The following is a 12,771-nucleotide window of genomic DNA, read 5'->3' as shown; positions in this document are numbered from 1 at the left end:
GTGCACAGTGACCGGGCCCCGGGGGTCCGGGGCTGTTATTTAAGGGCCGCCCTCCCTCTGCTTCCCTCTCACACGCTCATTTTCCCTCTGGATAATTTTCCGCTCTTGGGCACATTTCTCTCTACCATGTCCAAAGCTGTTGGACTTGCTAGAGTTTCTTCATCAATTAATTCAAAAAATATCGCGAATGATCGTGCCCCATTGGCCCGACCCAATGTCCCTAACACCACCGTTGACGATGCCAATGCGGCTCCCGCGCCCGCGCCCTCTGGGTCCAGCGAGCAGGCCACAGAGTCTTCTCGTCTGACCAGCGTCAACATCGCCTGGACTATGATGTCGCTCTGTCTGTCCGTGTTCCTCTCTTCCCTCGATTTAACGATCGTGACTCCCGCAATTCCCGCCATAGTCGGCTCGCTCAAGTCTGCCGCCGGTTATACTTGGGTGGGGAGCGCCTATACTTTAGCCTACGCAGCGGTAACTCCCGTGTGGGGATCCGTCTCCGACATCTGGGGCCGGAAACCGATCATGTTGATCGCGGTAGCCATTTTTTTGGTCGGAAGTCTTGTCTGCGCACTTGCGCCAAAAATGAACGCTTTGATCGTGGGTCGTGCAATTCAGGGAGTTGGGGGCTCGGGCATGGGGATAATGGTCAATATTGTTATTAGCGATATGTTCTCACTGCGGGATCGAGGGCTATATCTCGCCATCACCTCACTGGTTTGGGCGGTTGGAAGTGCCATAGGACCGATATTGGGCGGTGTTTTTACAGAGAGGCTGAGGCAGGTGCCGCTTCATTTTGAATAATAACAAAGCTGACCATTCTTTTAGCTGGCGATGGTGTTTTTGGATCAATCGTGAGACATTTCACTTCATATGATGGACCTAAGCTAACTCAACCTACAGTACCGGTCGGGGCTGTCTCCTTCCTCGTTTTACTATTCTTCTTAAGAGTCCAAAGCCCCCGAACCCCAATCACCGCCGGTCTAAAAGTCATCGACTGGATAGGAAGCGTTCTAATCGTAGGCGGCGCTCTGATGGTCCTCCTGGCCCTCGAGTTTGGCAACGTCGTCTACTCATGGTCTTCAGCAACAGTAATCTGTCTATTAATTTTCGGAGCAGCAGTGATGGCGCTGTTTGTGGTCAATGAGTGGAAGATTGCCAAGAATCCTATTATCCCTATTTGGCTATTTACCTCGCCGAGCAAGGTAGCACCGTACGTTGTCTTCGCGTGCAACTCATACGTCTTCATCGGGCAGGCATATTACCTACCCCTGTACGCGCAGTCTGTCCTAGCCGCAACAGCCTTGATGTCAGGACTGTACCTGCTTCCGCTAATCGTCTCATGTGCCCTAGCCGCAGCCGCAGCAGGGATTTTCATGCAGCGAACTGGGAAATATCTGCCCGTGATGTATATTGCGCAGGGATTTTTGGTACTTGGCTCGGGACTGCTAATCAGTCTCAAATTTGAACCCAACATAACCAAACTAGTCATCTTCCAAATTCTGCTCGGGATCGGCGTGGGCATGAACATCGAAGCCCCTATCCTGGCGGCTCAAGCTGCTACAAGTGTCCGCGACACAGCTGCCGTTACTGCGACAATGGGGTTTGTCCGGTCGCTTTTCACCGCTATCTCAGTTGTCGTCGGTGGCGTGGTCTTCCAGAACGAGATGAGTTCGAAGAACGGGGAGTTGGCAAGCCAGCTCGGTTCGAATTCATCTCTAGCCAGCATATTTAATGGCGACAGTGCGGCTTCGAGTGTGGAGGAGATTAGCACCGTTGGACTGAATTCAGATCAACAAGTCTTGGTTAGGAAGACGTACTTTGAGGCGTTGAAAATGGTGTGGGTCATGGTAGGTCTCCTAAGCATTACAACACGTTACATTGCCGTCTTATAATCCTGTCGCGGCATATATGCTAACGAAATGTCATGGTTGCTATTAGTATGTTGCCTTTGCTGGATTAGCCACCATTTTTAATCTGTTTGTGCGGGCCCGTAAGCTCCGGAGTGAAAATGAGGGCGCCGTGCTGGGCGTTGACCGGTCACGGCAAGAAGGCAGCTCCACGAATAGGGTCGCAGAAACGGAGTTGTAGAATGATTAACATGATACTGAGTTGATTTGACCGTCTCCCTTGTTACAGCGTTAGACAACAACAAACATCCTGACAGACAGGATGAGGAAGTGTGAAGTACTATCTAAACATCTCCAATTCCCAAGTAGGTCAACTAATCAGACGAGGTAGCAAAGACACTCAAGACCATATCCAATTCCCCAAAGTGAAACATATCGTCGCAAACAGCCGCATTTCTCCCATCCAAAAATCCATGCCATTCTGAGCTTGACATTTGCTGATCACGGATAGGAAGCAAGGGTCATCTAGGCAGGAGAATCAATTACGCCAAGTGATCGTCCAAATACTACGGAGATCGATACGTCCCAAGGTTTCATTAGGATTCTAGAAGGAGATATTAGGGAAGAGAAAGAAAGATATGCGGGGATAATACGTACTCCCTCGCAAATAACTACACAGCCCTTCATCGTACAGCTACAACGGCCATACAGCCAAAGATTGAGAGTAAAGGGCGTCCCCTAATGTAGGAAATAATAATTGAATTCTATGCATTTTGAGTTAGACTTACATACAATAAAGCTAAAAAGTAAGGGAGTCGCTAGGAGCGATCATCCATGAGAGCTATTTGAGGCCAAACTTATCAAACACTCATCCAGTTCTTCACCCTGTCATCACCCGCGACACACCGACATCCCGTGCTCGTTTCTCACTGAAATTGTGCAGTCTCTCTCCAATGAGATAGACTTCGTCACGGATATTAGTGCGCCAGGCTGCCACTCGTCTCAGCAGTAGATGCGACATCCATACAGAGAGCACAATCAATAGTGTGATGGGATAGGCATAACGGTAAATATTAGGTTGCACTCCGACGTGGGAGTAGAAAATTGTCCAGCGGACAATAAACCCAAATGACAAAGGCAATGTGACCGCAGCTGCAGTGAAGAGAATGATCGGAAGAACAAGGGCACGAGTAGCAAGGCTTGCATTCGGCCTCAGCCAGCCATCTTGGAAGACACTGTTGACTGCAGCTGCCACCCAAGAATGGGGCCGCCAGAACGTCAACTTGATGGCCATCTGGACATATAACACCCCGAGCGCCCAATCCTGAACGACATGGACAACATGCGACTCTCCATCACCAAACAGTGTGTGCGCTGGAATGAGAATGTATAGCTCAGTGAGTAGCGCGAAGAGTGACGGTACGATTATAATGGCAACTTGAGCTATGTAGAGAAGCCGGGCAGCATGCATCACAAGGTCCAGGCTGGTCTGGGCTGCTTGGCGGGGGGAGCGAAGGTATGCGCCTGAATGCTCTCGCACAAATTGAAGTGCGGTGCTGGAGTGGTACGCCAGGTAGGCAAGCGCACCGACCACACAAAGACCACTTGAAAAGGCATAGACGTCGTTCACCGGACCCGGAGAGGAGTAGGACCCGATGATTTTCCGGCCAATTACCAATGGAATAATAGTGACGCCTACACCGGTGGTGGCGGCAAACAGCCAGATGAGAAGAATAAAGGCAGCAATCCGGGTCCGGAAGGAAGGAGGGATATAGACTTTGGTGAACATATTGCTGGATCGGCCATGTAACCCATCAGCAGGATCAGGCTTCCCATCAACACGTTCATTATCCTCGGTGACCTCAAGGAAAACGTGGTTGCCTTTGGGGATGCGGACCTGATCAGAGCCAGGAGCGCGCACGTATCGACCATCGCGCAGGAAGTAGACGTCACGGTTTTCCCGTTCAGCTTCAGCCTGTTGATCATCTCCAATTACTGGGTGTTCCCAGTCACCCTCGCTTCTAGTGAGAACACTCCACCAAGTCTTCCTGACGTGATAGCCTTCTTCCTCAAGGTGTCTTTCTGGGAAGAAGAAGTTACTGAGACGCAGGACATGAGCACACTTGCGGAACCACCAGTCATACACATCGTGCAAACCATCTGAAGGTTTGAATGATTGAATGACTACGGGCAACACGAAGTTGTAGAATAAGAGATCGACCGGGAACTCGAGCATCGGGGCACTAGCAGACCAGTGAATCGGGAGAACACCATCGAGGCCGAAGTGCAAGCCCCACACGACACCTCCTAAGCAAATGGTCACTAGCGCACCGTATACAAGGGCACTAAACCCGATCTTACGGAGCTGGGTAGTGATGCTGCGTTCAAGAACATCACGTATTGGGTGGAATGTTGGATCGTCGGGGTCACGAATGAAGTCTAGAAGCAATCAGTTAGCAAAGCGATCAAGGTCTGGCACATGGATGATAGCACTTACAAAGCACACCACTTCTCAAAATCTTTCTACACATAGAAACAAATAGAGCGAAGTGGAACATGTAACAAGTGCCAACAAACCAATGCACGAAAAGCGAGGTGAGCGGGGATGAAACAGTAAACGCGATACGAGACGCCACTGTAGCGTCGGAGAAGAGCGGAAGTAAGGCAAGATCAAGAAGACTACCACAATACAGAGGGAAGACAATCATCTCAATCCCGATGATGAGGATGACCTTCATGACTCCTCCAGCTTGTATCAGTACCTCAGCAAGCAGGCCCTCGATTCTTTGTCCCCGATTGGCACCAGAGAGCAGCCCGGCGATTCGCAGATAGAGAACCCCTATCATAAATGCAAGCAAATAGCCCATGAAGATAGCGATGACACGATCCTTGGAATCCCAGACTGCCAGGTCATAATCGACCGGCACTGTAGCAGAGGCTGCTTTTGCTGCACTTGCATTCATGAACCTTGTTCCAGGCATCGTGAAAAGCGATGATTTAGCAAAGGTGGTGAGCTGTTGTTGGGCTTGGCCAATGAAGTTCTTGAAATGGGAAAGGTCAAAATCCAAGGATAGCGCACCGGGAACACCGAGAATCACAAGCCGAAGAGGGAAGTCATGCAGGATGAACTTGGCAGTGGCAAAGACCGATTGAAACACAACACTGAGGCGAGCCTGGTGCAATTTCAGCGCCTGATGCGAGAGTACCGAGAACATAGGAATATCAGACTCATGGAAGACCAGGAATGCCTTGATCACTTTGTTCAGACGGTGACTACTCGCATCGATGAGGGAAAGCGATGCACTGGTGACTGAGTTGTCCCGCGGTATCCAGTCTCCAATAGGCAAAAGAGCGCTGAAAGGACTGAGTACAATCTTGAAAACAAAGCTGAAACAGTACATGAGATATCCCACGACACCAATAAGAGTATCAAGAGCGATATCTGCGACGACTTCAACCGCAGTAATAGGAACACCAATGACGAGCTCAAGAGGGTTGGCCAACAATACGAGGGCAATTTTACCCCATAGGTACGGGAGCCAGATACCAATGGCTACTGTGAATGCAATCAGAAGGGCACAGAAGACCCCATTCTGGAAAAGCCCGAAAATGGGACCATGCATACCAATGAGGTCCATGATCCCTTCGAAATCGTCCCCTTCGATTGCATCGATATCATTGGGGTCCAGCCCAGCATCCGCCGCGGCAGCAGCATCAGCGGCAGCATCAGCCCGGGCGTCTCCAACCCGATTCGGCAGGGGCACGAATGGGTCTTCCAAGGCGGGGTTCTGAACAATATGCTCTTCATCTTCAGGGACTTGCTCTTCTGTACGGCGCTCTCCAGGTGTGATGTCTCCCCAAAACCATTCGAACACCCGTTCAGTGATTCCCTGTGGAGGTCGATCGTCCACTTGTACATTGGCGACAGGATTTGCATTGTCTCTAGTTGTAGGTCCATGATCCACGTTCTGTGCAGAAGGTCCAGCATCTGCAGCGGGCGGGTGATCATTGAAATTTGCATCTTCCAGGTTAACATCGGTACTGTCTGATAGATCCGGATTATCGGGATCTTGGGGACGGGTAGAAGGCCCGGCTCCTGGATTCCTATTTATGGTGGCCCCGGTCATCGCATTCACAATCCAGTCCAGATCGTCCCCGTGAGCCTCTTCACGGAGAATGCGCAGCATTTCTTCATGATTACCATGAGTGCGGGCCACTAGGTCTCGGAAAGCCAGAGCACGAGCGGTAGGAGGAGGGCCTCCTGCTTCGTGTTCCGAGTCGTTTTCATTGTAGTCTCGTAGCTCTGCTTCAAATCCAGGTGGACCATATTCAGAGTCATTCGAGGACATGGCTGGAGAGTGAGGAGCAAAATGAGGAAGGATTTCATTGTCCAACTCATGGGCTTCAGCACGTTCATCGTTGGGCTCATTTTCTGGGCGAGCGGGGATGGCTGCTGGTTGTGCAAGACCACCTTCTTCATTGAATCGATCATTTATCCGATTGTTGGCATTTGCAATTAATTGAAGAGCAGCCTCACGCTCTCCTTCTGCGATATTGACCATGGGTTGCTGTTGAACAACCCATTCTCGAATCAGGAAGAGTAGAATAAACGCAACAACTACAAGAAGGGTGATGAGCTGTCCTTCCAAGGTGTCCATGATCATATTGTTGATTGTTGGATACGGTGTCAACGAGTTCAGGAACTTGACATCCGAAAGCCATGATGGATACCGAGGTTTGGTTGAGCTAACCGTGACGTTGTTTGGTGCATTCCCTTGCCCGACAGTTGAGGTAAATGCGGGTATAAACAGGTTGGGAATCAATTTTTTGATGAGTGTGAGCATGAGCGGCTCGCCAGCCGTGAAATTGAGGATCGAGGATCGTGCAGATGGTACAGCAGTAGCAGATGAGATAGCGGCATTAGAGATTGTCGAAGTAATTGAGTCCGTTATCGCAACATTTGAACTTCCATTTGAGAACAGTTGTCCTAGACCATCTTGGGCGGTTTGTGCGGCCTGACTCTGAACATTTTCATTGGCAGACCACCGGCCATCAGCAAGCCAAAACAATGCCCTCCAGATTGCGCGCATCGACCACGGTAGCCATCCCAGCCAGACAAAGGCGACAAGAACAAACCTCAACCATGTCAACAGAGTCCGGAAGCATTGGATTAGGGCTTGCTTTGCAAATAGAGGTGCGGGGAGCTTCTGGGGCATGTTTGGGTCGTATAATTTGGTAAATCGGAATGGCGTTTTGCAAAGCTCGCAGTGTTTCTTCTGCGAGTGTGACAACCATTCAACCAGACATACTTGGTGAACGAATTTAATACTACCGCTGCATTTACACGGGTAAAACAGCGGTTCCTCTTCTGTTGCCTCTCCATGACATATCCGACAGGTATCCAGGTCATCAAATCCCTTTTCCCTTGAGTCGTAAGCCGGGTCGTTCATTAGGTCAGGGAACGAGGTGTTATCCGCATTATCGCGGAATTGGTAGTCCGCGGGCTCCATAATTTGTGAATCTCGCCGAGTTGACGGTGATAGTTGATCAGATGTTCACCATGTTCCTAGTCGAGCGGGAATGAGAAGGATGTAAACATGCGGAAGGCTCGTGTTGGTGGGCGATCTGAGTTGAACTGAATAGAGTGATCAGTAAGGACAAAATTCGTACACTTTTTATAGGAATATCATACCTCAGAAGTGTAATCTGTAGATCACTTTGGGTACTTGTAACAAAGCAATTCAGCCTGCCCCAGCTGCCCCGGGCCATCCAATTCGCTGACTGGGCGGTGTGCATTGGCAGTACATTAAATACACCATTTCTTGTTCGTCAAGACGGTGATAGGCGGGGTATTGTGGTATCTGCAGTACGGGTAGCCACCGATGACCTCACTGAGCTCTAGAAAACAAATCCTTGATTATTGTGTCATTAGCGGAGGATTCCCTTGTCCCCTTGATGTAATGTAAAAAAAAAGCCTGCGCTTGTCCCATTAGACTTAAAACCGATGCTTTTGACCCTTTCTTCCTAATAACAAACAATCTCTGAAATTGACCCTTGATATCTGGCCGCGGCCCGTGAAAGTTGCTAGCGCCAAGACCGACGCGAGCATTTCGCCTACAGCTAATTTACTTTGATTCATTCAGCCTCGAGCTTCAACGTCGAAAATCCACATATTCAACCGCGCTGGAGCTTCTATCCGATGCTGCGATAATCTTTTGCTGAGCCGACTCGATCTAAGTGTGTGGAAGGGAAGTCCTTCGCAAATTACGGCGGCCGACCTCGAATCTCACAAAGAAATCGCGTGACCTCGACAGGGTCAGCCTCAGTTGCGATGGTCGTGAAAGAGAATGGCCAAGTGACAGATGTCACGACCGAAGTAAAGGGCCGAACGGATGTTCAAAAGCTACAGAAGAAAAAGAAGGGCTTCGTGCGATGGACAGTTGGACTTGTTGTGAGGTGAGTAATGGTATCGCCATGTCTGTAGATAGTCAATCCCCCATGTTGACCGCTTTAATTATCAGGCTATGTATCTGGTATGCGCTTGCGACGCCGTTCCTCAGATGCCCATCCCACCTCGCAGACCTCACAGAGACATCGCCTCGAGTCTGCAAGCCTTACCTGATTGCTCGTTCGCACGTGGAACCCTATGTCACGCCACATTATGATATTTATGTGGCTCCTTACGTTGATCAAGCCCGCCCATACGTGGAAGTGTTAAACCAGCGAGTTTATACCCCGGCATCGAAAGTTGCCAAGTCAGGATATGAAAAGTATGGGGCGCCAGCATTGGAGCAGGCTCAGGCCTATGGGGTTGAGCAATGGCAACTTCAGGTCACACCAAGACTACAGACTGCTCAAAATAAGGTTCACCAGCTTTATTTGGCCGAGATCGATCCATACGTGCAGCAAAGCGTCGCTGTTGTCTCTCCGTATTATCAGAAAGCCAACACTGTTGTACACACTGTTTATCAGGGCCATCTGGTACCTTTGTACGCCCGTTCTAAGCCTTTCATTGAGAAGGCTTACTCTACGGTCCAGGGTATTTTGACAACCCATGTCATGCCCGGGGCACAGTATACCTGGTCATCCGCGGTCTACTATGCTAACAGCTCACTATGGCCTCACGTTACTGGTCTTTACTCTGAGCAGGTGGAGCCCCAGCTGGTCAAGATTGGCCAGCGATTAGCAAGCTACAGGGAGGGCAAGCGACTTCGTGCTGTCATAGAAGATGCCGATAGGTACTTACAGCCCCTTGATTTCTCCAGGCCAGGCTCGCTAACCATGGCCATTAGCAGCTCAACGGCAACAGTGCGGCCCGTCATCTCCTCTACTGCCAAGTCACAGGAAAAAATTCACCCCACAACCACTGTGACTTCAACATCCACGTCCCAGGCTCGTGCCCAACCTACTCTAACTCCTACCGAGCAAGCGCAGCAAGCGCGCGAGAAGATAGATTCAGACCTTGAGCGGTGGCAGGAAAAGTTTGCTCTGGCAGCTGATAAAGGCATTGTAGACCTTGAGGAGCGTATTGGGGAGATTGTGTCCGCCCTGGTTGCCAGCAGTGCGAACAGCCACGGCCAGAGTCTTTCTACCGCACTTCAGTCGGTTTCCGCTGAACAGATTTCCTCCATGAAGCGCCGTATCAATGAACTCGCAGATTCGATGCCAGAGGAGGATGCCCCGGAGATCGAGAAGTCTACTAGCGACTTGCTGGTTAGGGAAATCCGAACTTCTGCTATTACTGTGAGAGATCGTGCTCATGCACTCCGAGAGTGGTCTATTTCATTCGAAGATGAACTTGTTCGCCGGGTCACTGCTGCTGTCGATTCGACACTGGATGTTCTCGATAGCATTCGCAATCTAGGCTTACAGGAAATTGGCATGCGCTGGGCATGGATGGATGGTATCACATACAAGGATTGGGCGAAGTACCATACCCTCAAAGCCCAACTCGAAGAATGGCACGGCGAGATCCGAAATGTCGGCATGAACCACAAATCCGTATCTGATGCCAGAGCCGTGGCAAGTGACATTTTAGAGCAGGGCATGCATGAAGCCGAACAAGCCGCCAGGGAACTTGTCCGTTTGAAGGATGTTGGGATATGGAAGATCGCTGCTCGTGAAGTAAGCGATAATTTCGAGACTCGCACCGAAGCCCCGCCCGCGAGGCCCAAACTTCAGGAGGAAACCGAGGAATCTCACGAAGAAGCTGCCGAGGTGTATTCGGATCACGATGAGTCTTCCGAAAAGATGGCATCGGATGAAGCTTACGAGGAAACACCCTCCACCGATGCATCATCCGCAGCTGAGGATGCTGAGGCGGATTTTGATGACGCCGACGAATCTGTTATGGACGATGATATTTTAGTGGAAGAGCAGCCCTCCGTGAAATCTGCCTTTGGTGTTGCGGCTGCCGATGCAAATTCGCACCAAGCGCCTATCATAGATGACGAGGGCCAGGATGTCCTAGACAGTCTGACGAGCAAGGCCGATGATACTTACACCGAGGCAAGCAATGCTGTCAGCGAAGCTATCTATGGTGCATCGGCGACTCCGGGAGTCGGTGAGAAGGCAGTATCATTGGCCAGTGAACAGTACTCTCTTGCCTGGTCCGCTGCTTCTACCGTTATCCATGGCACTCCTCTAAGCCCCGGAGAGAAGGTTTCCAGTGCCGCCTCTGACAAGTATAACGAGGCTGTAGCCGCGTAAGTAGTACAGAATATCCAGCGTGTTTTAAAATTGCATAGAAAATCGAATTCTCGCTAATGCGAATTTCTGTCACAGTGCGTCGTCAGTCATCTACGGCGCCCCAACACCCATTGTCCAATCTTTGATGGGTGGGGCCAGTTCAGCATTTGCCGATTCCACAAATCAGGCTAGAGTACTCTATGAGATCGCAAAGTCTCAGGTTCTTGGCCAAATGGCTGAATCTAGCTCTCCTGCCCATGCTCAGCTTCTAGCTTCCATTGAGTCTGCCTATTCTGGGTCTCTAAAATATGCCACAGATCAGCTGGAGTCGAAGCACGCTGTCCAAGCCACCCCGACGCCATCTGATGCTGGACCTTTGGCCCAGATTTCGTCCATCGCGTCTTCCCGGCTGAACCAAGGACTCAACTTAGCATCTGAACAACTAGCTCAATTGCTACCACCAGCGACAACCACTGGTCTTCCTCGGGAAGGTCTCACGCCATTCGTCCTTGATGCGCAGCGCCGTTACTACGAGGCTGTCGGGTTGGCCCACGACCACTACTCTGCTTTCGTCTCTACGGCATCTGGGGCTGTCTATGGTTCTCCAACTCCCACACCGTCTGGAAGCTTCAAGGAAATCATTGAGGAAGCTGGGTCTCAGTATGAACACGCTTCCTCGTTGGCTTCGGCCAGCCTCGCCGCTGTTATCGCATCAGCAAGCTCGGTCATCTCTTCTGCGGATGGAGGCAAAGTACAAGGTATTATTGATGATGCTTCATCCAAATACAATGATGCCCTCTCCGCGGCTTCCTCGTCCCTCTCTGAGGCTTCCATTTCGGCCAGCTCAGCCATCTATGGGACTTCCACGGGCTCCGTGGAGTCCATTTCTAGTCAAGTATCTGAAAACTGGGAAAGCCTCATCTCTAAAGCCAGCGAGCAGATATACGGTGCACCAACGCCGTATCTGCAGCACATGGTGAACCACGGCCGCCCGCAGTTCGAGGCGGTCCAAGACATCATCTCTGAACTGATTGTGGGCAAGCAGCCTTCATTTACCGAGAGCGTGCTGAGCAAGTTGCACGCCGCATACGAGACGCCGTACCCGGCTGTCGCTGTTTCCTCTGCCTCTAGCTACATCAGCCAGGCTTATGGATCAGCGTCCTCCGCTGCTGCTTCTATCGTTTCAGAAGCCCCGAGTGTAGAGGACGTCATGCAACATGCGAATGACCAACTCGATGCTGTTGTCGAAGCTGTCAGCGTTGGTATATACGGAACTCCCAAAGGTTCCTACGAAAAAGCCACCGATGCCGCAGCCGATGCCTACTCTACGGCTTCTGCTCAGGTCAGTAGCGCGGTTTACGGCAAGGAATCTGGTTACATCGATAGCGCCAAGGATGCCATCGAGGATATCCAATCCAAAGCCAGCGCTGCTATTTACGGCGAGGAACCCAGTGCAATGGAGAGTGCAGCGAGGGGTCTCGTTGATGCCGTTAAAAGCGCCAATTCTCAGCTGGATCGTCTAGCTGCTAGCTATAGCAGCGTTGTATCCGAGGCAGTCGAGACCGCCGCATCCCACGTTGAAGATACAACAAGCAGCATTAAGAGTGCTGCATCTTCAATCAAAGATGAACTTTGATCAATTTTAATCCACCTTGTATCATCTCTTTCCTTTCTTTTTCCTCTTTTGATTCGGACTCAGTCATTTTGTTCCGAACGAAAACCAGGCCTTGGAAATCCATGCGCGGCTCACGACGCATTATTCCGATATAGTTCGTCACAACGGCCATATGATCATGATCTGTAACATGCACAGTCTTTCTTTCTTTTTTCGGCTTCTATGTCCTCATTTTGCGTTCCTCTCTACTCACTTCCTGGTTGACATATGAGGATTGATTCGAAGTGATATATGCTCAGTACATAATGAATGGATGTGTTTTTTTCAAGTATGCACTTTATAAATCACTTCAGCTGCTAGATATCTATAGCTATCACCCACTTTGTGCGTCGTATCAGACGGCCACCTAAGGGTAAGTACGTCACCTAACAGCTAAAATCAAGACGAATGAATGAAATTACTACGTAAGCAGGATGTCATGGATCCATCCATGGATGCATTATTTTTCTACGTAAGTGTGGTCCTATATCAAAATACCAGTTGGGCAGCCTACAAACCACACAGGTAACCCTTCGGTTTAGCTTGACCTTATGTAGTTTGAGGCAGTACAGAAGTCCC

General features: G+C 50.3%; 4 protein-coding genes across 4 annotated transcripts; 2 read left to right on the top strand and 2 right to left on the bottom strand.

Moving 5' to 3' along the window:
- Positions 1 to 126: 126 nt before the first annotated feature.
- N7479_004666 (uncharacterized protein) lies at positions 127 to 1,895 on the top strand (the record flags this gene model as incomplete). The annotated part of the gene is made up of 2 exons (XM_057252363.1): positions 127 to 733; positions 904 to 1,895. 2 exons carry the CDS (start codon positions 127 to 129, stop codon positions 1,893 to 1,895), a joined length of 1,599 nt encoding a protein of 532 aa, XP_057111688.1.
- Positions 1,896 to 2,730: 835 nt separating this feature from the next.
- On the bottom strand, positions 2,731 to 7,360 carry N7479_004665 (E3 ubiquitin-protein ligase SSM4; the record flags this gene model as incomplete). The annotated part of the gene is made up of 2 exons (XM_057252362.1): positions 2,731 to 4,289; positions 4,348 to 7,360. The coding sequence occupies 2 exons, from the start codon at positions 7,358 to 7,360 to the stop codon at positions 2,731 to 2,733; spliced, it is 4,572 nt and encodes a 1,523-aa protein (XP_057111687.1).
- Positions 7,361 to 7,397: 37 nt separating this feature from the next.
- Positions 7,398 to 7,646, bottom strand: N7479_004664 (uncharacterized protein; the record flags this gene model as incomplete). Its single annotated transcript, XM_057252361.1, has 2 exons — positions 7,398 to 7,485; positions 7,543 to 7,646. The coding sequence occupies 2 exons, from the start codon at positions 7,644 to 7,646 to the stop codon at positions 7,398 to 7,400; spliced, it is 192 nt and encodes a 63-aa protein (XP_057111686.1).
- Positions 7,647 to 8,181: 535 nt separating this feature from the next.
- N7479_004663 (uncharacterized protein) lies at positions 8,182 to 12,174 on the top strand (the record flags this gene model as incomplete). The annotated part of the gene is made up of 4 exons (XM_057252360.1): positions 8,182 to 8,306; positions 8,372 to 9,088; positions 9,143 to 10,555; positions 10,635 to 12,174. The coding sequence occupies 4 exons, from the start codon at positions 8,182 to 8,184 to the stop codon at positions 12,172 to 12,174; spliced, it is 3,795 nt and encodes a 1,264-aa protein (XP_057111685.1).
- Positions 12,175 to 12,771: the final 597 nt, after the last annotated feature.

The sequence above is a fragment of the Penicillium vulpinum genome (assembly GCF_028829585.1).
Source record: "Penicillium vulpinum strain IBT 29486 chromosome Unknown utg000002l_segment0_segment0, whole genome shotgun sequence".
Classification (NCBI taxonomy): Eukaryota; Fungi; Ascomycota; class Eurotiomycetes; order Eurotiales; family Aspergillaceae; genus Penicillium; species Penicillium vulpinum.
This window is presented reverse-complemented; position numbering and strand designations above follow the sequence as displayed.